We start from the raw sequence: 24,746 nt of genomic DNA, 5'->3' as shown, positions 1-24,746 counted from the left end.
TAGAACCCAGAGATTTTCCTCCAGCACACTAAACACGGTGAATGGTTAACATCTAATTTGTATACTGGGCTGAGATTTATGTGGACACCCATAGAGTGGATGTGAGGAAGTCCACCTTATTTCCACCCCAGGGTGTGGTCTGGGGCTTAAGCAGCTAGCCTAAAGAGGCAGTAGTTGTTCAGTGTCTGGAGAGGAACACTTCAGAGAAGTGGTTGTGCTGGAACCAATCTCAACCTTGTGTGCTCTGTAAACGGTGAGTGGGAGGAACCTTGCTCTCAGAATCACTGTGCTTTGTGCTAACATTTTGTTTTGTTTACCTCTTTTGCCCAGAGGGCCATGTTTGTTTTACTACACCTTGGTTTATGCTGCCTATAATATGGTTCACATTCTGATGATGCTGTTAATAACAACTCCCATAATCTCCTTACCATTGCTAAGAACATACTGGGAGTTGTAGGATTGTAGGTTCATGTGAAACAATTGTTTATGGGGCTGACTTGACATTACAATTAATCGTTGTTTTAAGCTTTTGTATTCAAGTACTTTTGGTTCCGGTCATGCATTCAGGTACTTATTGTAATTCTGGAGACCTATTCATGCACTGATGGTAGTTCTGGTGATTTATTAACTAACTTATGGTGTTTCTGGTGCCATATTCATGTACTATTGATGGCTCTTGTGACGTGTCTACATAGTGATGATGATTCTGGTGCCATATTCATATACTATTGATGGCTCTGGTGTTCTACTTATGCTCTGATGATTTTGGTTTCGTATTTATGCACTGACTTTGCCTCTATCAATCCTAATGGTAAACGTACAATGGACATTTTTCCTGCAGCTGAAATTCCAGTGAAGTCACCCTTTACAAGTTGTTAACATATCTTAAAACCACTATGTTGACAAAGACCGGTGATGTGTAAATTTCTTGCTTCAGTTAATTCTATATCAATAAATGTATTACATTACTTTTTGTAACATTAGGCTGCGGAAATGATGTGGGGGTATATATTTTTCTAGGATGCTTTCATGAAGAACTCCGTTAGTAGCATTCTGCAGAAGGACTGATTTCTGAATGAGATTTTCCTGATTTAATTTCTTTTCTTCTGATAACTGAAAAAGAAAAGAGCTGTTATCAACCCAAACAAATATGCCATATTTTGCGGATTAGGAGACGCACCGAATTATAAGACACATCCCAAATTTTGAGGAGAAAAATAGGAATTTTTTTTTTTTTAATAAAATGGTGGTGCTTCTTATAATCCATGCGCCTTATTGCTTACTGGGTGTGGTGGCTGCGGTGATGTGGGGTCCCAGAGACACTGCTGGAGGAGGCAAGAGTAGAGCATTGCTGCAGACCGCAGGCTAGGAAGCGAGGGTATTCCGATGTGCGCCGCTGCAGGTGTTCGGTGCTGCGGGGGCTCTGCCGACATTTTATGAAAGCCCATGGTTTACTGTGTGGTGGACTCCGGGAACATGGCTGCCGGGGGAGGCGCATGCTCAGATGGAGATCTCGGCACCAAGATCTCAGGACATGACATCTCAGAAAAAAAATTAAAACCGCCAGAATTACATTTTTTTTTTTTTGGTCGCCGCTACATTGCAATAACAGGTGATCGAAAGTTCATATCTACACCAAAATGGTATCACTAAAAATGTCAGCTCGATGCTCAATAAATAAGCCCTCAACCAGCACCAGATCACAATAAATGGAGACGCTGCAGGTCTCGGAAAATTGTGCCTTTTTTATACCAAAGTTTGGATGTTTTTTCACCACTGAAATAAAAAAGAGCCTAAAAATGTTTGGTGTCTATGAACTTGTAATGACCTGGAGAATCATAATGGCAGGTCAGTTTCAGCATTTAGTGAAACTGGTAATAAAAACCCCTAAAATAACTGTAGAATTGCGCTTTATTGCAATTTCATCGTATTTGGAAATTTTTTCTGTTTTCCAGTGCACAATATGGTAAAATCAATGGTGTTATTCACAAGTACAACTTGTTCCACAAAAAACAAAAAGTTATGACTCTGGGAACAAAAAACAAACACAAAAATGAAAATACTTTCGGTTATGAAGGGGTTAAAAACAATCAGTGAAATGTTTTGCCTCACAAAAAGAATCAGCTGTGATTCCATGCTGTAATGTCTGTATACTTTCCTTTGCTTCCTTCCCTGCCCAGGAGCTGTGGTATGCTCAGACCATGTTACAGCATGGCGAGACACAGCCATTACTGTACACAGTACACATCAGGGGCACATTTATAAGGTTATCTCACCACAAACCCTTCACTCAAGGGCCATTATTTCATTTTCGTTTTTCACTCCTCTTGTTCCCAAAGCCATAACTTTTTTTATTTTTCTGTCAATATGGCCATGTGAGGGCTTGTTTTTTGCAGGACATGCTTCACCTTTGAATGACACCATTGATTTTACCATATAATGTACTTGAAAATAGATTAAAAAATTTCCAAGCGAGGTGAAATTGCAAAAAAAGTGCAAGTCCACAATAGCTTTTTTTTTTTTCTTCTGACCATTCGTGTTTGAAATAGCAGGCCTTTAGACCTACTATGTGTAACAAAAATACTCATCTGCTATGAGTGCCGACCACAGGGCAATGCTCATGACTTTGGCAATAACAAACATGGGTGACTCCTGCTGACCGCTGGTTGTCATGCCAACCCATCAATGCCCAGTGATCGTGTGACAAGGGCACCGATGGGCGGAGCTAATTGCGCGCTTCCGACGCGATCTTGTTAAATGACGGTCAGATTGACAGCGGCATTTAACAAGTTAACAGCCACAGGTGAATTGTGATTTCACCCGTGACTGTTAGGGGCACCTGTCAGCTGATAAAAGCCTGCTTTTATAGCCATTATTATTATTAACACATCTCCAACCGTACCCACGTTGGGCAATCCCGGTTTTTAAAAAACATTGTCAAGCCTTTTTGGCATTTTTTGTGTATCTTCTGTGTCCACACATGCGCAATGCATGTGCAGCTGTGTTCCGGCTACTAGTCCCAGTGTCTTTATGCCTGGTGCACATATCCAGGAGCCTTGTCCAGTAAGCACTCCCACGCATGTGCACCGTGGGCATGACGGCCATGGTACTTCCGCCGGGCATGGCAGGTGTGGCACAATAAAAGTGGTATCGTTGGCCAACAGGTAGACATATGATATACACGTGACCTGGGTCATAGGGTTTTTAAGGTCCTTTCTGCACTTTTATACACTTCACCTTAATAAAGCTGTTAACATCATACGCGAAACGTGTGTTCGGGTTCTAGCTCTTGCCATTGCACCAGCCTGGGACCTCCCTCACCCCTTTTTGTTAAGTGATGCACTCTTCTTTACTTTTATACCTAGAGATCCACTTGGCCATTACATTCCTTTGTCACATTATGTGACTGAGGTAGTGCACACCTGTACTCTACCCTACACATGGGCTATTCTAGGGTATGATGGAGAAACCTATGGCCGGCATTTCACCTGTCTATCTTTGTTACACTATTGATATATTTGTGTGATTATAGTTGTTTTTTTACAATCAATTAAATCTTTTCATATGCACTTATAAACTCACATTCCTCTAGCTTTTTTCTATACTTGCATGGAGTGAGTCCTCTCAATGTGTAGGATCCCTATACCCTGGGCTGGTATTTTGCCCACACATTCCATACTTCTGGGTTTGTTTATTTATGAGTACAATGAGGAGAAGAATTTTTTTGAAAAGTCTCCGATGTAGGAAAGAAGGTTTTTTCGTCTTTACTTTTGATCCATGATTGGAGGGATATATGGGTTAGCCCTCTGCATTCTTATGGGTCTGGCAAATAACTTTCCACTTTTATTGCTGAGTTCATAATAATGATATTTAATGAGGTCTACTTTTGCTTTGTGTAGGAGTCAAGAACACAAAGATTTGTAGGTTTGATTGACACTATTCAATTGTGAAAAATATCCAATTCTGCAATTTTTTTGTGGGGGTGTTTTTACATGCTTAATTATACTGTACAAATTACCAGGTAACATGATTCTCCCAGTGAGTATAATTATAGTGATACCAAACTTCCATATTTTATTTATGAGGGGGGTGGAAATGGTAATTGGCAAAAAAAAAATTAAAATGACGTTTTATTGTCACTTTCTGAGACCTGTAAAATTTTCATTTTTACATTGATGGAGGTGTGTGAACCAGGGCTGTGGAGTCGGTAAGCCAAACCTGCGACTCCGACTCCTCAATTTCCCTTCCACCAACTCCAACATATATTGCTTATATTTAAGTGAAAAATTTATATTTATTGGAATACAACTTTAGAACACAAAAAACTGTAATAAATTGTAAATATGTAATACACTATGTAAAAAATATATATATCACTATGTAATAAACTATGTAAGTGGCAAAAAACAGTTCAATAAAAACATACTAAATAACATTTGTGCAGTCTATGAATTTGTTCTAAGAAATAGAATTGCCTCCATCAGATCCTCCTTCATGGATGACCTAATAATTTTAAGGCCAGAGAACAACCTCTCTACACTAACTTGGGTTGGAGGCAAAGCCGTAACCACATGGGCAACATCTATAACAATTTCCAAGTATAAAGGAATTGCCTCCTGCACAGTCAGTTTTGAACAATTGAATTTTTCTATTTCTTTGAGAGCAAGTGAAACATTTTGCTGAAATACGGTCAATCTGCTTGCTATAGGAGACGGAGTGAAATCTTTTTCCTTGCAACAACGCTTTGCCTGCTCCATATCATCCAAATACTTGTCAATGTCAAACTCCTCATCTGATGAGAATGAAGATATGGCAGCAGTAGCACTGTCAGGACCCAAGTCCTCTTGCGCCTGGCAGTCCTCCTGTAGGCCACTCATCCTAACTGCTACCTCAGTCAGAGCTTCTTTTCCTTTAGTAAGCTGTTGATCATCAAGCAATATACGATGACTTGGGTCCACATAAACAGCTGCCAGAAAAATTTTATTTTCCAATAGCTGTGTCTCTCTCCGTTTCATTGAAGCAGAAATGCCATCTGCGATTAAATCTCCTCTTTGGGACAGGCAAAATAGCAAGTTCTTCCACTCCCTTATGAAAATGCCAGGAGTTAAATCCTCAGCTTGTAATTTTTTTAGTCACGGTAAACAGGTGATTAAGCAATTCCTTCAATTCAGCCACCTGTGTCCATTGACCTTCATTTAGGGTTACCTGAAGGTTCGCCATATCTACAAGAAAGGGTTTTAGCCAGGATCAAAAAGGGGGGGGGGGGGCAGAACCTCATACTGTTCCGCAGAATCTCATACTGCACACCTCAGCTGCTGCAGAACCTTATATTGCACACCCCTACACTTGAAAATAAAGCCTCCACCTTAAGATGTGTTGAATGCAGTCTATTTATTCCAACTATCAATTGATGTTGATGTGTTACTAAAGACGAGCAATGCCTGTCCTGGGCGTCCTTTTGGGCAGCTATGAGGTGTACCTGACTGGTGCTGAAAAAAAGGAGTGTTAGTCTGTGTGCTACCTGGCTTTCATTCTTTTTGGTACAGATAAGATATGGATAAATGGATGGATAGAGCAGATTTCTAATCTGCTTTTGAAAATATTATCTATGCGCTCAAATCGTTCAGGTGATGCGGTTTTTTAAAAAGCTGATCTGCTTTTGCAGCTGAAAAACGTATCCTCAAAAAACGCAGCAAAAACGCTGTGTGTGAATGTAGCCTTAGATCAGGAATAGAACAGCCATTTATAGCACATTTCATAACTTTCCCAAATTCCTATGAAAAAATATTCAGCACATTCTGCATTGAACTACTGTATTCAACGCCACCAAAATGAGTTCCGACTCCACGACTCTGGCTCCACGGCCCTGGTGTGAACTGTTAACTTTTGCATGACAAACTCATGCATTTATACCTTCGAGGCCAGGGTCACAAATTCTCTCTTCTGAGAGAATAGGGTTGATTATGCTAATAATACTCTGATCAAACAATAATCAGAGTTTAATCCACGTGTCAACATAGAGTGATACGATTCTCTCGGAGGTGAGAATCAGAGCACTTTGAGAGGAGAAGATGGAGAACAAAAATGTCTCCATCTTCTCCATTGTTTCAGTGCCTGGAAATCAGACTGGTCACAGATGTCACCTAGTGCAGTCTAATGTTTTTCGCGCACTCATTGACTTGCACAGTTAAGTACAATCCGAATATCAGATCAAACTCTGACATGCTGTGACATTTTCTTCAGCCCGGCTCGATACGAGGAAAAAAAAATCAGACATGTGCGCAGCCCACTAGACTAACATTGCTCTGAGTGCGATCCGATATTTTGTTGGATCACATTTGGTCCGAAAATACGGTGGTGTGAGCAAGCCCTTAGGGAGTAGAGGTAATTGATCAAAAAAAATTTAGATTTTATTCATTTTTGTATCTTTAGTAGACTTGAACCTGCAATCATCTTGTTGCTGATACTAAATACTGCAATATCACAGTATTAGAGTATATAGCAAAAATTACGGTCTCATTTTAAGGGCCGCCATAGAGTAGTCTTCACAAGAGTGCTGTCATGGCAGGTATAAGGGCCTTTAGCAGTCACCTGACGCTTCAAAAGCTGCTGTCATAGATTGATAGAGGTATTTAGGGGTGTGAGGGATGAGGGAGAATCCATTTTGGATTATAGGTTCAGGACATCTCCGTCCACTCCTGGAATGTGCCCCCACCCTTGTGTTCTTCTTCCCCCCCCCCCCCCCCTTCCCCAGGCCATAAAAGGCAATGCAATGTTTTTCTTTAATTAAAAATCCAGGACAAGCTCTTTGAAGCTTGGTCCTCACCAATTAGCACAGGGGTGTGAACTCGTGTGCAGCTGCAGCCAAACTAAATTCTTTGTCTGACTCAAGCACATGGAAACATCATGGCACAAGTCACAGCAAGGCTCTGAGGTAATGAATCTGGAAAATGACCTACAGAATGCAATATCTCTGAGCCTAACCGAGCACATTCTCCTAACCGGATCCCTTCCCCCACATGCCCGTGCCCAGCAGCCACCTGTAGCACTCTGCGTTATAGAGTTATAAAGCATAGCTACCAGGGATTACATGGGGTAGGCTTATTTGGTTTCTATGCGCAAATAAAATCCAACAGAATCCAGTGGCACCACTGCCGGTCCATTCAGAGCTTCGGGTGGAAGGTTAGGAGCCTCCATGGTTCTGGACAGAAAATCATACTCTCAGAGATAGGAGGAGAGAGGCTGCACAAGACAAGGGGTGGGCACAAAGTGTGGGAGGGAACAACCTAGGAGATAAGAGACAGCTGCTCATTTTGAGCTTAGTTCTTCTACTGGCAGGAGGTCCGTTACCAGACGCGGCCAAGGGAACCACGTAATTAAAGGTACTGTCGCACTTAGCGATGTACCAGCGATCCCGACCAGCGATATGACGCGGTCAGGATCGCTGGTACATCGCTAAGTGGTCGCTAGTGAGCTGCCACACAGGCAGATCTCACCAGCGACATCGCTGGGGACGGGGGTCGCTACTTACCTGTCACACTAGGCGATCCTGCGTCCTCCCGCCCGGCTCCACGCTCGTCTCTCCACAGGAAGTTGACGACAAGCAGTCCTGAAAATTCTCGCGCGATCAGCGATAACCAGCGGGGGAGCGGGTCGTAAGTAAGTATCAGACACAGCGATATCGTTAGCAATATCGCTATAACGTCACAAGTTATAGCGATATTGCTAGCGATATCGCTTAGTGTGACAGTACCTTAAGATTTGTACCTGTGATCCATCATCGCCTCCCTGTAGTCACATGCTACATAACACGGTAATTGCAACCTATCTATACCCTATCCTTGCAATACACTCTTGACTGTATGTATACCTGTATATTGTACTTGTAAATATATACCTGTATATTTCTAGTGCGCCTTTTCAGCGATTAAATATAAAATTAATCTTGGGCTGCTCTTATCTCGATACATGAATCCGCATGCTCTGTTGGTTATATTATACGCTACCCAGGTTGGTTTCTGACCTGATATAAGCCTGTTGTCGGACAGGCCTTATGTCAAACGAGGAACTGGTGGCAGCATACCGTACTGTTAGTGAGAAACTTTGGCAGTGACAGCCAGGAGGTTTATATATCCCCAGCCTGGTCTGGTGATGTATATCCCCCCCCCCCCTCAATGGGAGCGCCTCAATAACTCGTACCTATAAGGGAAGCCACTCTGGCGACTATTTGCCCTCTGTGCAGTTCCCTGACAGACATGGGGCAAGTGGTGGTGCCAGAGAGCCGATCCTTGCTAAGGGCTTCTCTCCCCTCCCCCAAGTGAGCGAAGTCGACACCTCCCATTCCACTGTGCGATCCATCACAGACTGGTGAGAAATTGTACCAAACATATACAGTTTTTACTAGAAAAATCTAATGTGTCGAACAAGAGGGGAAAAAACACTTGTTTTATGTCTTCACTAAAATGAATTCACTATGGTTTATGTGGTTGAATCTGATAGCGCACTTCTAGGCTACGTTCACACATTCAATATTTGGTCAGTATTTTATATCAGTATGTGTAAACCAAAACCAGGAGTGGAACAATCAGAGGAAAAGCATAATAGAAACACGTTGTCACAATACATCATGACCCAACAGGGGTCGGTCCAGCGGATGGCACAACACACATACACAACGGGATGGTAAAGGGGAGAGGAAGGCCCTACTGATAGGGAATGAGGGATGGACACCTACTGAGCTCCAACCTGAGCCTGTCCCTGCACTTCCCTAATGTTCTAAATGGGTCCTTCACGAACCTCATCCTTCACTGTCACCTCACAATGCCCTGGCTATTGCATTGGTCGGCAAGGGAGCTAGCCTCAACACTACAGATGCAACACAGAGGACAGTGACAAGCACGAGACAGATGAGGTAAAAACACAAAACTTAGCTTAATAACTTTCTCTGCAGCAAGGCACCGCGCAGCAGAAGAAAAGCACCAAGACCACGAAACCAGCAGATTCACCGTTGCAACCAGAGAGCTCTTTACTCCAGGCTTGGTGAACATAGATTGCATGATCACCAAAAGTCAGCTGATGCATCAGGTGACTATTTAAAGGATGGTGGGAGTGGTTACCACCTACATCAGCTGACCTAGCAACGCTGCAGCAAGTGAAACTGACATTAACCCCTGCTGGCCTGAAGGGGAAAAAAGCTACATTTAAATCATAGTGGAACCAGAGCTGTCACGCTTCCAAAAGTGGATTGTGACAGTACCCCCCCCCCCCCTTTCAACAAGGGGCCTCTGGACCTCACCAGAAAAAACATACGGTGAGGATGTCTCGATCCACTAAGATTCACCTCTGCAGTCACCTGATCCTCAGATTTACGGCAAATGCAGCCCAATGGCGATGGAAATAACGTAGGCTCCGGAGGCGCAACAAATCTCCAGAGCACCAACGTGTGGAATACGTGGTGTACGTGCATTACAGGGGGTAACTCCAGCTGAGTGGCTACCCGATTTTGCCAAATTTCACCATAGAACTCCAGGTTCCAGATGCATACTAGACCCCCACATTTAATCATTCACACACAGGTCCGAACCTGAACGTTTATTTCCACGTGTGCGTTTGCCAACAGACGGTAACTTCCCCAAGGAAGAGACGACAGAGGCATGCCCCCATGTCACCAGACTCATATCCTCACTACATTCAGGGGTTACCACTACCCTCCCCTAATCGCTCCTCCTGAGAGGATCCTGAGGTGCATAGTTTACTTGTGGTGAGGGTTGAATCCTGCCCCTACTCTGTGGTAGCACCTTAGCTGTCTTCACCAAAGAAGGGGCAGGTTTGAGAAGGATGGCAGAGACAGTAGCTCCTAGGCAGTAGTCCTTTATAGACTGGTTCCAACTGACTACTTCCCTGGACCGCCAATCAATGACCGGGTTGTGTCTCTTCAGTCAAGGAAGGCCTAAGACGATGGGAGTTGGCATACCCTCCAAGATGGAGCACAACAGCGACTCCTCATGAAGAGTCCCCATACGCAGGTTAATATTATCTACGACTTGGGTCACACTCCCCTGGCTGAGAGGAACAGAGTCAATTGACCGAACGGTAATGGGTCTCGCCAGTGAGAATCCACCAGACTGATCCCAGCTTCACTATCCACAAGCACAGGTATAGTCTCAGTTACTCCACAAACCACCACTTCTGCTGGAATGGTACATTGAGATGAAAAGATGGAGGAAATATACACACCCTGGTTGCCTCCCTCCACATGACCAGGGGGACGTGGCTTTTGAGATGGAGTACATACTTTGGTGCGAGAAACCACAGAAAAAACATGCCCCAGTCCCACAACGAACCACAGGCAACCTAGTTTGAGAAGAGGCTCCTCCCACCTGCATGGGTTCATCTGACTGAACGAGTGTGTCCTCCTCCCTAGAAAGAACCACAGGGGGTAGATTTGGTGTATGTCTCTCCCTGAGGTGTCTATCCATAGCAAGGGCCATGGCAGCTTCCAATGATCCAGGAGTAACATACTGTGTAATGGGCTGGGTGGTAGAACCACTGTGCCAAAGCCCAAGGAAGACCTGGAGGGGCGTGACTAGGAGTCTCACCCAGTCCGACCACAGACATGCACAAGCTAACGACACAGCAGTCTGTGGAGAGACCAGGGAGGTGATCCAGGTGCTACTCCAGGACTGACCTTGGGTAGATGGCGGTTGACCCCTAGGAGCAGATGGCTGGAATGGCCCGGAGGAATGTCCAACAGATACAGGCAGGTAGAGAAGATGACAGGAACCGCAGGTGCAGACAGAACAGTCTGACGGAGATACTGTATGAGCAATGTCGGGTGCAGCTGGCTCTGCTACGGTTGAGGTGAGAACTGGTGGGTGCAGCTGGCCCTGTTGCCATTGAGGTTATCACTGTCGGGTGCAACTAGCTCTGCTGCCGTTGAGGTGAGCACTCGGACACAAGTACAGGGACCTGAGAACTGACAAGTGTGTTAGGAACAAACTCACAACATTGCACAGGCACCTCCATGTTGGCGGAGACAGTTTAAACAGAAAGTGTTCCCAGCCAATAGCTGGAGGTCTCTTTAAGGGAACATGCATGGCCCTTGTAAGAAAGAGGAAGGGTGCGCACATGCTCTAAGCACAGTGCCTGGAGACCTGCTAGGAGTGCATGCACCTGGGGCAGGACAGGACCTTTGGCGGTGAGTATGCTGATGTCTCTGCAGAGAGAGAGGGACTAAAGGCAGAGATGCGGGCGCTACATAGGCTTCAGGATACCCTGGTTCAGTAACTGTCAGACCCTGAGAAAAATGGCTCCTAAGAGCAGAGTCATTCCACTCTGTATCAATGGCCCATCTCGGAAATTCCGAGCAGTTCTCCTCAGCCGGCCGGCCCCCCTGCTTGATTTTACAGAGTCTAGACCAGCGCCAATGGCGCAAAACCTCATCCACAGACAGCAAAGATGGTGAATCGGTCAGAAAGGAGAAGGCCCAGGATTGGGGATTACACTTGAGAAGGGAGACTATAATCCCCACATACTGTTCCTCACTCCCTAAAGAACGAGGGCGGATCCTGAAATACAACTTACAGGCTTCTTTGACGACCATAAATTTATCTCTCCCTCCAGAAAATCTGTCAGGGAGACACACTTTAGGTTCCAGTTGAGCCAGCACTTGGGTCAAGACCATGAACCACGTCTCCTACTGAAACTGCTGCACCGCCTGAGTCCACAACTCAGAAACCTCATCCATGAGTGACTGGATCAGGCAAGCAAAAGCTTCAGCATGAGCCATGGGTTCACAGGAAAAAAATATGGGTCGGTGATAATGTCACGACATGTCATGACTAGTGAGCATGCTCGGTACTCGCCCGAGCATCGCTGTACTCGCGGTACTCTGCGAGTGCCGAGCATTTCTGGGATTACTCGGCGGGAGCTCCGGTCCCCGCCCTGTATGTTTGGAGCTCTTTAGAGCGCCAATCAACATGCAGGGATTGTCTGCCATGCACTGTAATGCCGCAGCCATCTAGGTTGTGGTATTACAGTGATTGCCTGGCCATGCAGCATCATCAGGTCTATATCAGACCTGGCGCCACCCTGCTCATCCCAGTCAGCTCTGAAATCAACAGTGTAGGGAGACTTGCTGCAGCAATAGGGACAGAATAGGTGGGGTGTACAGTTACTGTGGGTGTACCATTGTTGAATCCACAAATCCAGCTAAACCAACAGTCCTTCTTAGGACTAATTATGGCGGGGTATATAGATATCAGTGATAGGTAGGCAGGCAGTGCATGTGGCTATATAGATATCAGTGGCAGGCAGGCATTGTATGTGGCATACTTTACTGCTTACAGCAAGAGGGTCCATTCCATTACCGGCTGCTGCCTATTACAGATATTGACCGTATATACATAGCCCCAGGTATCAGTGGCCAGGAATAATTTTTTTGCATCTTAATCCTGATTATTTTATTCAAAAGCAATCCAGAGCACGATTTTTTTTTTTTTTTTTTTTCTGCATTTGGTTGACATTGCAGAATACAGCCAGATCCTTGTCATAGTACAGTGTGAAAATCCAGCTATTTTAAACGGGTTTGCCTGTCCCAGCAATCACATCTGAGTGCGCAGAAAATTTCTGCCATTTTTGTGGTACTGTAAAATTTTTTTGGAGTGTCTGACACTTTATTGACACCATTTTTGCTGCAAAAAAAATATTTAGCTACAGGGCAGATATTTTCCACGGGGTTTTGTCCGCCACACAGATCACATATCATTGCGTTTAAAATTGTGCCATTTCAGGCATCCATATAATTGTTTTTGTTGTGTCTTAGCCTACTTTTTGACACAATTTTTCTGGTCAAAAAAATGCAGGCCAGATATTTGAAAGTGTGGTATCTCCATCACACGCCTCATCTATCTGTGGCATTTCAGGTCTACATTGAACTGTTTTTGCTGTGTGCTACCCTAGTTGGTGACAATATTTTGCGGTAAAAAAACTAAAAATACAGGCCACATTTTACAGTGTGGCATCTCCATCACACGCCTCATCAATCTGTGGGCTACAAATTGTGGCATTTGAGGCCTCCATTCAAATTCTTTTCCTGTGTCTTAGTCTAGTTATTGACACCAGTTTGCTGAAAAAAAAAAAAAAAAAAATTGTTACCTACATGCCAGATATTTTAAACTGTGGTTTTCCTGCACACGGATCCCATATAAGTTCGCTCCAAATTCAGTCACTTGTAGTGAGCGTGGAAAATATTGTAGTCTGATTAAAATGGGCGAGGCAAGGGACAGGGAAGTGGACGTGATGGTGATTGTGTATGCCGAGGCCATGGGCAAGCTGTAATTGTGCCACAACAAACCCACACCTTCTCGCCCGACCTTCCTGTTCGAATTACTAGGGGACCACAGAACACCACTATTGAACCCAGAGCAGTGTCAAAAGGTTGTTGGTTGGATAGCAGATAATGGTCCCAGTCACTTTGCCACCACCCCCCCCCCCCCCTGTCTTCCACACAGTCAAGTCTGAGTAGCCATTAGTCTGGACCACATATTCCTCACCCTGATCCTCCTTCCCACCATGCTGAAAAAACTGATCCTACACTTGCAAACTCAGAAGAGCTGTTCACTTTTCCATTTATAGATTCGGGCCTCACTCCCCGTCCACTTGAAGTGGGGCAAGATGAGATTGCATGTAGCGATGCCCAAATATTTGAGCAGCCGTAGTCACATGAAGGCGACGATGGGAACGTGTCACAAGAGGTGAACTATGACGAGACACAATTGCCAGAAAGTCAGGAGGATGACTAGGGTGAAGAAGTGGAAAACGAGGTGGTGGATGATATAGTAACTGACCCAACCTGGTAGGAGGACATGCAGAGCGAGTACAGCAGCACACATGGGGAGGGAGGCATAGCACCCCAACAGGCAGAAGCAGTGTGGTGGCCGCAGACAGAAGGTGGGCAATCGTTCCTCGTAACACCAACACAACGGAAGTTTGCAGTACAACTGTTAGGTCTTCCCGAGTCAAGTTGTATTTTAAAGACTCTGCCAATAACCCCCAAACAGGCCATTTGTACCACCTGCCATGCCCGCATCAGCAGGGGTAGCAAAAACACCAGCCTGACCACTACCAGAATGATCAGGCACATGGAAGCAAAGCAAAAAACTGAAGTGTGAAACAGGCCTTAGCCGTATGCTGGAATCCACACAGCAAATAAAGTCTGTGGAGCCTCATTTAAGAGTCTCAAACACGGGAATAGCCAGATCTTCCTCCAGGGAAGGGCCCAGCCAAGGAGTTGCTCCTTTCGGAAACCACCATTACCACCATATTAAGTGGCCCTTTAAGTCAATATCCAGCTCTTTACGAGTTTACAGATATGACAAGGGAGATACCAAGGCCAGGTATCCATCCACAGACAGCTGATTCGGGGTGCAATGCACCTAGGATTTCACTGAGCGCCTTTGCCAGCTGCTGCAGTGTTTTCTTTGACTGGTCTCCCTGAGGTCAGTGATTGCTTCGTGATGTTGGTCTACTAGGCATTGCTCCCACCTAGCCAGAATCCTACTCCACACTGATGAGGGGCAACACCCCGAAACAGCTGTCTGTGGATGGATACCTGGCCTTGGTATCTCTGGGTCAGGGCACGACAGCCCCATAGAGCACAGAAGACGTGCGCGCCCACATCCTAAGATGACCAGGGAGCACACACAAACACCAGCATCAGGCAAAAAAACAGGAAGTGCCTGAGAGGAGCGGGAATGCCCCGACCAGTGGCGCCCAAGATCTCTCCTCAGGACCAAAAGCCTTCCAGTCAATCAAGAAAAAAGTCTTTCCCCTAATTTTCTTCATAGTAAGCACGTCCCTCACCTCAAGACATTCTTGGTAAAGAAAATACCGGGTGAATAATGAAATACCACGGGTTTAAGGAGGGACACATGAAAGGCGTTGGAGATATGGAGCGAGGCAGGCAACATCATTAATTCGTTCTAAGAGCTTGACGGGTCCAATATAACATGGCCCTAATTTGTAGGAAGGAATCTTAAGTCTGATGTATCTGGACGAGAGCCAAACTTTGTCGCCAGGACGATAAGGAGGGGAATCCAAGCGCCTCTTATCTGAAAGTTTTTGTCCCACTACAATCTTTCTACAGAGCACATTTGGTCTCCTCCCAAATCTTACAGAACTCCATGGATAGAGAGTCTGCTGCTGGGACACTCGAGACCGGAGAAACTGGAAGAGTCATACCTGGATGTTGTCCGTAGACGACGAAAAAAGGGGACTTGGAAGAAGATTCGTTGGTGTGATTATTATATGCAAACTTGGCCCAAGGATGAAGGTTAGCCCAATCTGTCTGCAACAAGCTGCCATTCAACCATGACCTCTTTATCACCAACAAACTCTCCTTCCGTGCCATCACTGAAACCTGGCTAACTCCCTCTGACACAGCCTCTCGAGATGCGCTTTCCTATGGCTGATTCCATCTCTCTCACACCCCTCGCCCCAGCAACAAACGTGGTGGAAGAGTTGGCTTACTCCTGTCTAATACCTGCATCTTTACCCCCAATTCAACTTCCATCCTCCGCTACTCTTCCCTCGTTCGAGGTGCACTCCATTCATATCTATTCCCCATCCAACCTCCAATTGGCTGTCATCTACCTCCCCCCCAGAACTAGCCATATCCACCTTTCTGGACCACTTCACTACCTGGCTACTCCATTTCCTCTCTGCTGACATCCCCACCATCATCATGGGCGATTTCAACATCCCCATTGACACTTCCATCTCAGCTGCCTCTAAACTTTTATCACTGACTGCCTCCTTTGGCCTCACTGAATGGTCCTCTGCGGCCACTCACAAAGATGGTCACATGCTGGACCTTATCTTCACCCGTCTCTGTTCCCTCACTAATCTCACTAACTCACCCCTCCCCCTGTCTGACCACAACCTACTGACATTCTCTTCCCTCTCCTCTCCTACTGCACAACCCCCACTCCACAAACTTGCTCACCCTTGCAGAAATCTCAAACACCTCAATTTACAATCACTCTGAGTCCCTTCTCCCTCTTACAGACATAGTTTCCCTTCATGACACAGTGCTGCTGCCACCTTCTATAACACCACAATAACAGCAACACTTGATTCGGCCGCCCCCCTCACGCAGAGCAAAACTCGTACAATCAACAGGCAGCCCTGGCTGACCAGCCTGACCAAAGAACTGAGACGGGTTACCAGGACCGCTGAGCAGAGATGGAAGAGAACCCGTTCTACCGAGCACTTCAACGCATACAAGCAGTCCCTTTCCAGCTTCAAGTACACGTTCTCTGCTGCAAAACAAACTTACTTTGCCCCCTCATATCCTCAGTCTCACAACCCTAAACAGCTTTTCAACACTTTCAATTCTCTACTCCGTCCCACAGCACCTCCTACCTCTCCTTTCATTTCTGCTGAAGACTTTGCCTCCTTCTTTAAGCAGAAGATCGATACGATCAGAGAAAACTTTGGCCCGCAGCCCCCAATACCTCTTAGCCGCTGAGCCCTGTTCTTCCAAAGCCATCTTCTCCACCATGACAGAAGATCAGCTCTCCACCCTCCTGTCAAGATCACACCTCACCACTTGTGCGCTTGACCCGCTCCCGTCCCACCTCATCCCTAACTTTGCCACAGTCTTCATATCAACTCTAACACACCTCTACAACCTTTCACTAACAAATGGTGTCTTTCCCTCATCCTTCAAACATGCCTCAATCACACCCATCCTCAAAAAGCCCTCCCTCGACCCATCCTCTGTGTCTAACTATCGCCCGATATCTCTTCTCCCTTACACCTCAAAACTACTGGAACAGCATGTATATCTTGAACTGTCCTCCCACCTCTCCTCCTGTTCCCTCTTTGACCGGTTACAATCTGGCTTCCGACCGCATCACTCAACTGAAACTGCCCTAACTAAAGTCACCAACGACCTACTAACCGCCAAGAGCAAGCGACCCTACTCTGTCCTCCTTCTTCTGGATCTGTCTTCTGCCTTCGACACCGTGGACCATTTCCTCCTGCTACAGATTCTCTCATCTCTTGGCATCACAAACTTGACCCTATCCTGGATCTCATCATACCTAACAGACCGAACATTTAGTGTCTCCCTCTCACACACCACCTCCTCACCTCGCCCCCTGTCTGTCGGTGTTCCTCAAGGCTCAGTCCTAGTCCTAGGATCCCTACTCTTCTCCACCTACACCTTCGGCCTGGGACAGCTCATAGAATCCCACGGCTTGCAGTATCACCTCCACGCGAATGACACGCATATCTACCTACCTGGACCTGACCTCACCTCCTTACTGACCAAAATCCCACAATGTCTGTCTGCTATTTCAGCCTTCTTTTCTGTTCGCTTTCTCAAACTGAACATGGACAAAACAGAATTCTTCATCTTTCCCCCATCTCACTCTACCCCTCCACCAGACTTATCCATCAATGTCAATGGCTGCTCACTTTCCCCAGTCCCGCACGTTCGGTGCCTTGGGGTGATCCTCGACTCTGCCCTCTCTTTCAAACCACATATCCAAGCCCTTGCCTCCTCTTGCCACCTAAAACTCAAAAATATTTCCCGGATTTGCGCATTCCTCAACCATGAAACTACAAAAACACTAGTGCTCTCCCTTATCTCCCACTTCGATTACTGCAACCTCCTACTCTCTGGCCTTACCTCCAGCACTCTGGCACCTCTCCAGTCCATCCTACACTCTGCTGCCTGACTAATCCACCTGTCTCGTTGCTATTCCCCAGCCTCCCAACCCCCCCCCCCCCCCAATGCTGGGCCCTTCACTGGCTTCCTATTGCCCAGAGGCTCCAGTTCAAAACCCTAACCATGACCTACAAAGCCATCCACAACCTGTGACAGCCCCATAGAGCGCAGGAGACGCCCGCGTCCTAAGTCGACCAGGGAGCATGCGCAAACACCGGAACCCAGCAGCAGGCCGTGAAACAGGAAGCGCCAGAGAGGAGCGGGAATGCCCCCGACCAGCAGCGTGCCGGGACGCTGGAGAAGGCAGCGCATGGTAAGTATCGCAGAACTGGCAGATACCACCAATATAACAAATGGGAACACTGGTTTCATGTAGCCATCCAGGACGTGGGTTCAAAGGGTTGTTGGGGTGCACGTAACTTTGTGGCAAGGCGGGCCTTGCATTCAAAGCATAGGCAAATACTATGGGAGACCCACTTTCTCCTAATGGGAACATTTTTTTTTTCAAGATACTCTCCTGTACATCTCTTCAAACTTGCATTGGGGTGCGTCTAAATTTGGTGCAGGGAAGGCCTTGCATTCAATGCATAGGCTAACAGTATGGCAGTACCAAATGAAAAACATTGGAACTTTGGTTTCATGTGGCCATCCAGTACATCAGTTCAAAGGGTTATTGGAGTGCATGTAACTTTGTGGCAGAGTGGGCCTTGCATTCAATGCATAAGCAAACAGTGTGGCAGCACAAATTTTCTAATAATGGGAACCTTGAGCTCATGTAGCCATACAGGACGCTTGTTCCCAGTGTTATTGGGGTACGTGTAAGTTTGTGGCAGGGCAGGCCTTGCACTCACTACATGGGGAAACTGTATGGGAGTAAAAAAAATAAGCATAATGGGAAATTTGGTGTCATGTGGAGATCCAATACGTCAGTTCAAAAAGTTACTGGGGTGCATGTAACTTTGTGGCAAGGTGGGCTTTGCATTCACTTCATGGGCAAACTGTATGGAAGTAAAAAAAAAAAAAAAAAAAAATAAGCATAATGGGAACACTAATTTCATGTGACCATCCACTACATCGGTTCAAAGGGTTATTGGGGTGCGTGTAACTTTGGGCAAGGCAGGCCTTGCATTCAAGGCATAGGCAAACACTATGAGAGACCCACTTTCTTATAATGGGAACATTTTTTTCATGAGGCTCTCCTGTACGTCTTGTCAAAGGGGTATTGGGGTGCGTCCTAATTTTGGACAGCCCAGCCACTCACTGCATAGGCAATAACAGTATAGGAGACCCACTGTTTAATAATGGGAACAACAAAGTATAGTTGGCTGATGGCACTTAAGGAATATTAATGCCGCCTGATGCCCCTATAGAAATAGGCTTTGTGTCTTTCAGAGTTTCTCCTTCATAAATGAAACAGGATGTGTCTGATAATGTGTCATACACCACATGGCCAGCTAAGGGTGTTAAATGTTAAAATGACATTTCCCAGTGAATGCATTTGTATCGGTTGAAAGCAATGCTAAGGTTGAAAAACGCATCAAAAACGTTAAGTATGAACATAGCCCTAGAGGTGGAGGTACATTTTTTTGGGGGATTACTTATTTTGCCTTACATACAAATCATTACCCTGGAAAAGATGTTCCTTAACTTATTTCCCAGCAAAATCCATTTTGGTTTTGTATTGTGATAAAACACTCCGGGATCGCCTTTGCTGGGGTCAAAGATCACGTGCGTTCAGCATGAAATTCAGGCGCACAGCCGGGGTCTGGGTATAACTGACACTGGATCAGGTTTATTAAAGGTGAAAGCAATGCATAAAGGAAAAAAAACATAAAACAAATCCTTGCCTGTCTGGCACTAACTAAACAAGGTACAACCTAACTACCAACTGGCGGGCTTCTCCCGTCCAGCCAAACCACAGTTACAGTGGGCACTGCTTTCATTCACTTGTGTCTCTCACACAGACAGGCTCTCTGTGTCCCTAGGCTGAGACACTCACACAACCACCTGGCATCCTTTTATATCTGCCTCCCATTATTCATTAGTAACCAGGTGATATACTGACCAGATTAGGCCACATAGGAAAGGTATCTGGGTGCGAGATATACCTCCCCTCATCCACTATTTCCACATGATTCTCACATATTCCCCCCCCCCTCTGCTCAGACCACTCCGGTCGAGCAATGACACCCGCTAAACAGTGCACTCGGGACAGGGCATCTGCATTCCCCATCTGTACCCCCCCTGGGCGGTGCTCCACCGTAAAAGTGTAGGCCTGCAGGGCAGGGAACCACTGGGTCACCCAGCTATTCCGTTCCTTGTGCAAGTGCATCCACTTGAGAGGGGCATAGCCAGTGACCAGCCTGAACTTTTGGCCCACCAGGTAATATTTGAGGGCCTCTAGAGCCCACTTAATGGCTAGGCACTCTTTTTCTACTACCGCATACTTTTGCTCATGTTTATTCAGCTTCCTGCTGAGATAGAGGACTGGGTGTTCCACTCCGTCCCTCACTTGTGACAGTACGGCCCCGATACCAGTATCTGAGGCATCCGTTTGTACCACAAGCTCACTGCAGAAGTCCGGAGTCACCAGTACGGGTTGAGAGCAAAGTGCCCGCTTTAGGCTATGGAAGGCTTCTTCAGCCGCTAAATTCTATTTAATCATAAACCAGGGGAAGAGTCTTGAGGAGATCATTTGCATATTCCCAGTGCCTTCTGGGATAAGTGAAGAGTCTCCACGAGCTCAAGGATCACTGGGTTTTGGCCGTTGCAGCTGAAAAGAGGAAATCGGCGCCCAAATTTTGGCTCATCTTTCATCGTTTTTAAGAAATCTCAATATGGAAGAGGCCAGGAGCCATTTGGTGAGCTGCACTTCTTGCTACATGTTCACAGACTTACCAGTGGAAAAGCCAAACTTCACATGCCACAAATGCAAGCTTGTGTCCCTGTTGGAGGAAAAGTTGCAAAATCTCGAAGAGAGGTTAGCTACGTTGAAGATCATTAAGGAAGGTGAAGAGTTCTTAACTCTGCTCTGTCTATCTCTCTTCATGTTACAGAAAGAGAAGAAATTCGAAGTGCACCTGAAGAAACAGAGGAATGGAAACATGTGACCCAGAGACGCAGGAGGATCAGGAGGCAGTCAGCACCCATACTTCTCAGGAACCAGTACCAGGCTCTCACGCAGGAAAACGATGAAGATATACATCAGGATAAGACTTTGCCCACAAACAGCAACCTTGTACGCCTTCAGAGTCCTCCTGGATGGAGAAACAAAAACGTTGTGAAGAAGAAACGGAGAGTGGTGGTCATGGGGATTCACTGTTAATAGGAACAGAGGCCGCTATCTGCAGACCAGATAAAACTTCAAGAGAAATGTGCTGTCTTCCAGGTGCAAAAATTAAAGATGTGTCTGATAGGATATCAGGACTCTTCAGGCCTACAGATGACTACCCATCCCTGCTACTACACGTGGGGACAAATGACACTGCAAGAAACGACCTGGAAACCATCTGCAGACTTTGAAGACTTAGGAAAAAAAGTGAGAGAACTGGGAGCGCAGGTGGTCTTCTCTTAAATCCTCCCAGTGGCTGGCCATGGAACAAGGAAGTAGAATAAGATTCTGCAGGTGAACAACTGGCTACGTCGATGGTGCTGTCAGCAACGATTTGGATTTATGGATCACGGAGTGAATTACCTTTACGATGGACTACTTGCTAGAGATGGGGTGCACCTTACGAAGACTGGAAAACATGTATTTGGAAGTCGCCTTGCTACACTAAGGAGAGCTTTAAACTAGAACAACATGGGAAGGGAAGCAAAAGACCAGAAAAAGCCATACACCTGACAAATGCTATTGAGAACTCTGCTATTAGAAGTGGAAAGGAAGAACAAAGACAAAAGAATATAATTAATACAAATATTGGAGAAAGAGAAACCAATCACAAACTAAAATGTTTCTATACTAATGCACAAAGCATGGGCAACAATCAAGGAGAATTAGAACTGCTAACACAGGAAAAGAAATATGATGTCATTGGAATCACTAACTTGGTGGGACAATACACATGATTGGAATACAAGACTAGAAGGATACAACTTATTTGCAAGAAACAGACTAGATAAACGAGGAGGAGGTGTCGCATTGTATGTTAGAAACGCGTATATCTGCACAGAGATTGAAGCTTCAGAGACTGTGAGTTCTGTGGAAACTGTTTGGGTAAGAATACAAGGACAGAACAATGGAAAGGACACCATTGTAGGCATTTACTACAGGATGCCTGTGCAAGCTGAAGATATGGATGAACTCTTTATGCATCAAATGGCCAAGTTCTCCAAAAAATATGACATAGTTGTCATCGGAGATTTCAACTATCCAGACATTTGTTGGGACTCTCTCTCAGGCAAAACTAACAAGTCAAGGAAATTCTTATCCTCTCTTGCTGACAACTTTTATCTTCCAAAAGGTAAGGGAGAAAACAAGGGGAACTGCTACCTTGGATCTAATCCTTATAAACAGGGAGGAAATGGTTGAGGAGGTAAAAGTGGCTGGTACCCTAGGCGGTAGCGACCATGCTATTTTAGAATTTTGGATAACTAGAGGAGGAAGACCTGTGAAGACTCAAACGTCAAGGTTAGATTTCAGAAAGGCAGATTTTAAGGGATTCAGAAAGAGAATTGGAGGGATCCAATGGCTGGATATCCTTAAAGACAAAAATGTCCAGGAAGGATGGGAAATCTTGAAAAATGAGATTCTCAAAGCACAGTTGTTAACAATTCCGAAAAGAGGGAAGAATAGGAAGCATTTAAGGAAGCCAGGATGGATGAACACAGAACTTAAGCACATGCTAAAAAGGAAGAAAAAAAAATGTTTATAAAATGGAAAGAGGGAGGCATATCTAAAGAAGAATATAATGCTGTCTGCAGAACCTGCAGGGCACAAATCAGATTAGCTAAAGCTGACAATGAATTGAGGCTCGCAAGAGATGTCAAAAGCAATAATAAAGGATTTTGGGGATATGTCAAAAGTAAAAGAAAAGTCAAAGATGCTATAGGATTTTTACAGGATGAAAATGATGAAATGGTAAGACAGGATGTTGAGAAGGCCGAACTTTTAAATTCCTATTTTGCATCTGTTTTCTCTCAGAAAGGAAATGTAACATCAACTGTTCTTCACTGTCCTATTAAGGGAATAGAAGAATCCAGGATAGCTATATAAACAGAAAGATAGTGAGGAAACACTTAGCTAACCTAAATGAATTCAAGTCTCCAGGTCCAGATGAATTACACCCCAGAGTACTGAAGGAGATAGCAGAAGAAACTTTTGAACCCCTCTCCATAATCTTTGAAAATTCTTGGAGAACAGGAGAAGTCCCAGAAGACTGGAGAAGAGCAAATGTTGTTCCTATCTTCAAAAAGGGGAAGAAGGTGGACCCAGGCAACTAAAGGCCGGTGAGTCTGACTTCTATACCAGGAAAGATCTTTGAACAAATTATTAAACAACATGCATTTCAGTACCTGGATAAGAATGAAGTGATTAAACAGTCAGCATGGGTTTGTAACTAATAAGTCATGTCAGACTAACTTAATTTCCTTCTATGATGGAATCACTGATTGGGTGGATCAAGGAAATGCTGTAGATATAGTATATCTTGACTTCAGCAAAGCTATTGACAAAGTATCTCATACAATCCTTATTGAAAAAATGACTAAGTATGGAATGGACAAGGCAACTGTTATGTGGATTCATAACTGGCTTAGTGATCGGACCCAAAGAGTGGTCGTAAATGGCTGCACATCCAGTTGGAAGAATGTCTCAAGTGGGGTACCACAGGGCTCTGTCCTGGGCCCTGTATTGTTCAACATCTTTATCAACGATTTAGATGAAGGAATTGAGGGTAAACTGATTAAATTTGCTGATGACACAAAGCTAGGAGGGATAGCTAATACTAGAGAAGAGAGGATTCAAAAAGATCTAAATAAACTGGAGCAGTGGGCAGCAACTAACAGAATGGTTTTTAACAGGGAAAAATGCAAAGTTCTACATCTGGGCAATAAAAATGAAAAAAGCATATACAGAATGGGAGGAATAGGGCTAAGCAACAGCACATGTGAAAGACTTGGGTATACTAATAGATCACAGACTGAATATGAGTCAACAGTGTGATGCAGCAGCAAAAAAGGCAAATGCAATTCTAGGATGTATTAACAGAAGCATACAGTCTAGATCACGTGAAGTCATTATTGCCCTCTACTCCTCTTTGGTCAGACCTCATCTGGAATATTGTGTCCAGTTTTGGGCACCACATTTTAAAAAAGACATCAACAAACTGGAGCAAGTTCAGAAAAGAGCGACCAGAATGGTGACCGGTCTGCAAACCCTGTGTTATGAGGAAAGGTTGCAGGATTTGGGAATGTTTAGTTTTCAAAAGAGAAGACTGAGAGGAGACTTAATAGCTGTCTACAAATATCTAAAGGGCTGTCACATTGTAGAAGGATAAACTTTATTCTCATTTGCACAAGGAAAGATTAGAAGCAATGGGATGAAACTGAATGGGAGGAGACACAGATTAGATATTAGAAAACTTTTTGACAGAGTGATCAATGAGTGGAACAAGCTGCCACGAGAAGTGGTGAGTTGTCCTTCAATGGAAGTCTTCAAACAGAGGCTGGACAGACATCTGACTGGGATGATTTAGCGAATCCTGCTTTGAGCAGGGGGTTGGACCAGATGGCCCAGGAGGTTCCTTCCAACTCTACGATTCTATGACGGAGTCTTTCCCTTTGGTAAGATCCGTCAGGGGGTAGTGATGGCTGCAAAATTGGGTATGAACTGGCGATAATAGCCGGCGATCCCAAGAAAGGCTTGCACCTGCTTCTTGACAGGTTGCGGTCTGTCCTGAACCGCTTGAATCTTATCGACCTGGGGTTTAAAAACACCCCTCCCAATTACATACCCCAAATACCGGGCTTCTTCTAGCCCGATGTGACATTTCTTGGGGTTTGTGGTTAGACC

General features: G+C 45.2%; 1 protein-coding gene and 1 long non-coding RNA gene across 3 annotated transcripts in view; one reads left to right on the top strand and one right to left on the bottom strand.

Moving 5' to 3' along the window:
- Positions 1 to 24,746, bottom strand: part of LOC141099765 (NFX1-type zinc finger-containing protein 1-like) — a 400,215-nt gene that overhangs the window by 245,659 nt on the left and 129,810 nt on the right. For both annotated transcript variants that reach the window (XM_073587803.1, XM_073587804.1), the window contains one exon: positions 970 to 1,113. In XM_073587803.1, coding sequence (XP_073443904.1) covers positions 970 to 1,113 — 144 coding nt within the window. The remainder of the gene's footprint in view (positions 1 to 969; positions 1,114 to 24,746) is intronic.
- The window catches only part of LOC141099766 (uncharacterized), a 53,863-nt gene continuing 29,207 nt past the window's right edge, over positions 91 to 24,746 (top strand). Inside the window, exon 1 of the long non-coding RNA XR_012234520.1 lies at positions 91 to 253. This is a non-coding gene — a long non-coding RNA (uncharacterized lncRNA). The remainder of the gene's footprint in view (positions 254 to 24,746) is intronic.

This window comes from Dendrobates tinctorius, unplaced genomic scaffold (assembly GCF_039654945.1).
Source record: "Dendrobates tinctorius isolate UK_male_01 unplaced genomic scaffold, ASM3965494v1 ptg000102l, whole genome shotgun sequence".
NCBI classification, from domain to species: domain Eukaryota; kingdom Metazoa; phylum Chordata; class Amphibia; order Anura; family Dendrobatidae; genus Dendrobates; species Dendrobates tinctorius.
Note: the sequence above shows the minus strand (reverse complement) of the source record. Positions and strands in the feature narration are given on the sequence as shown.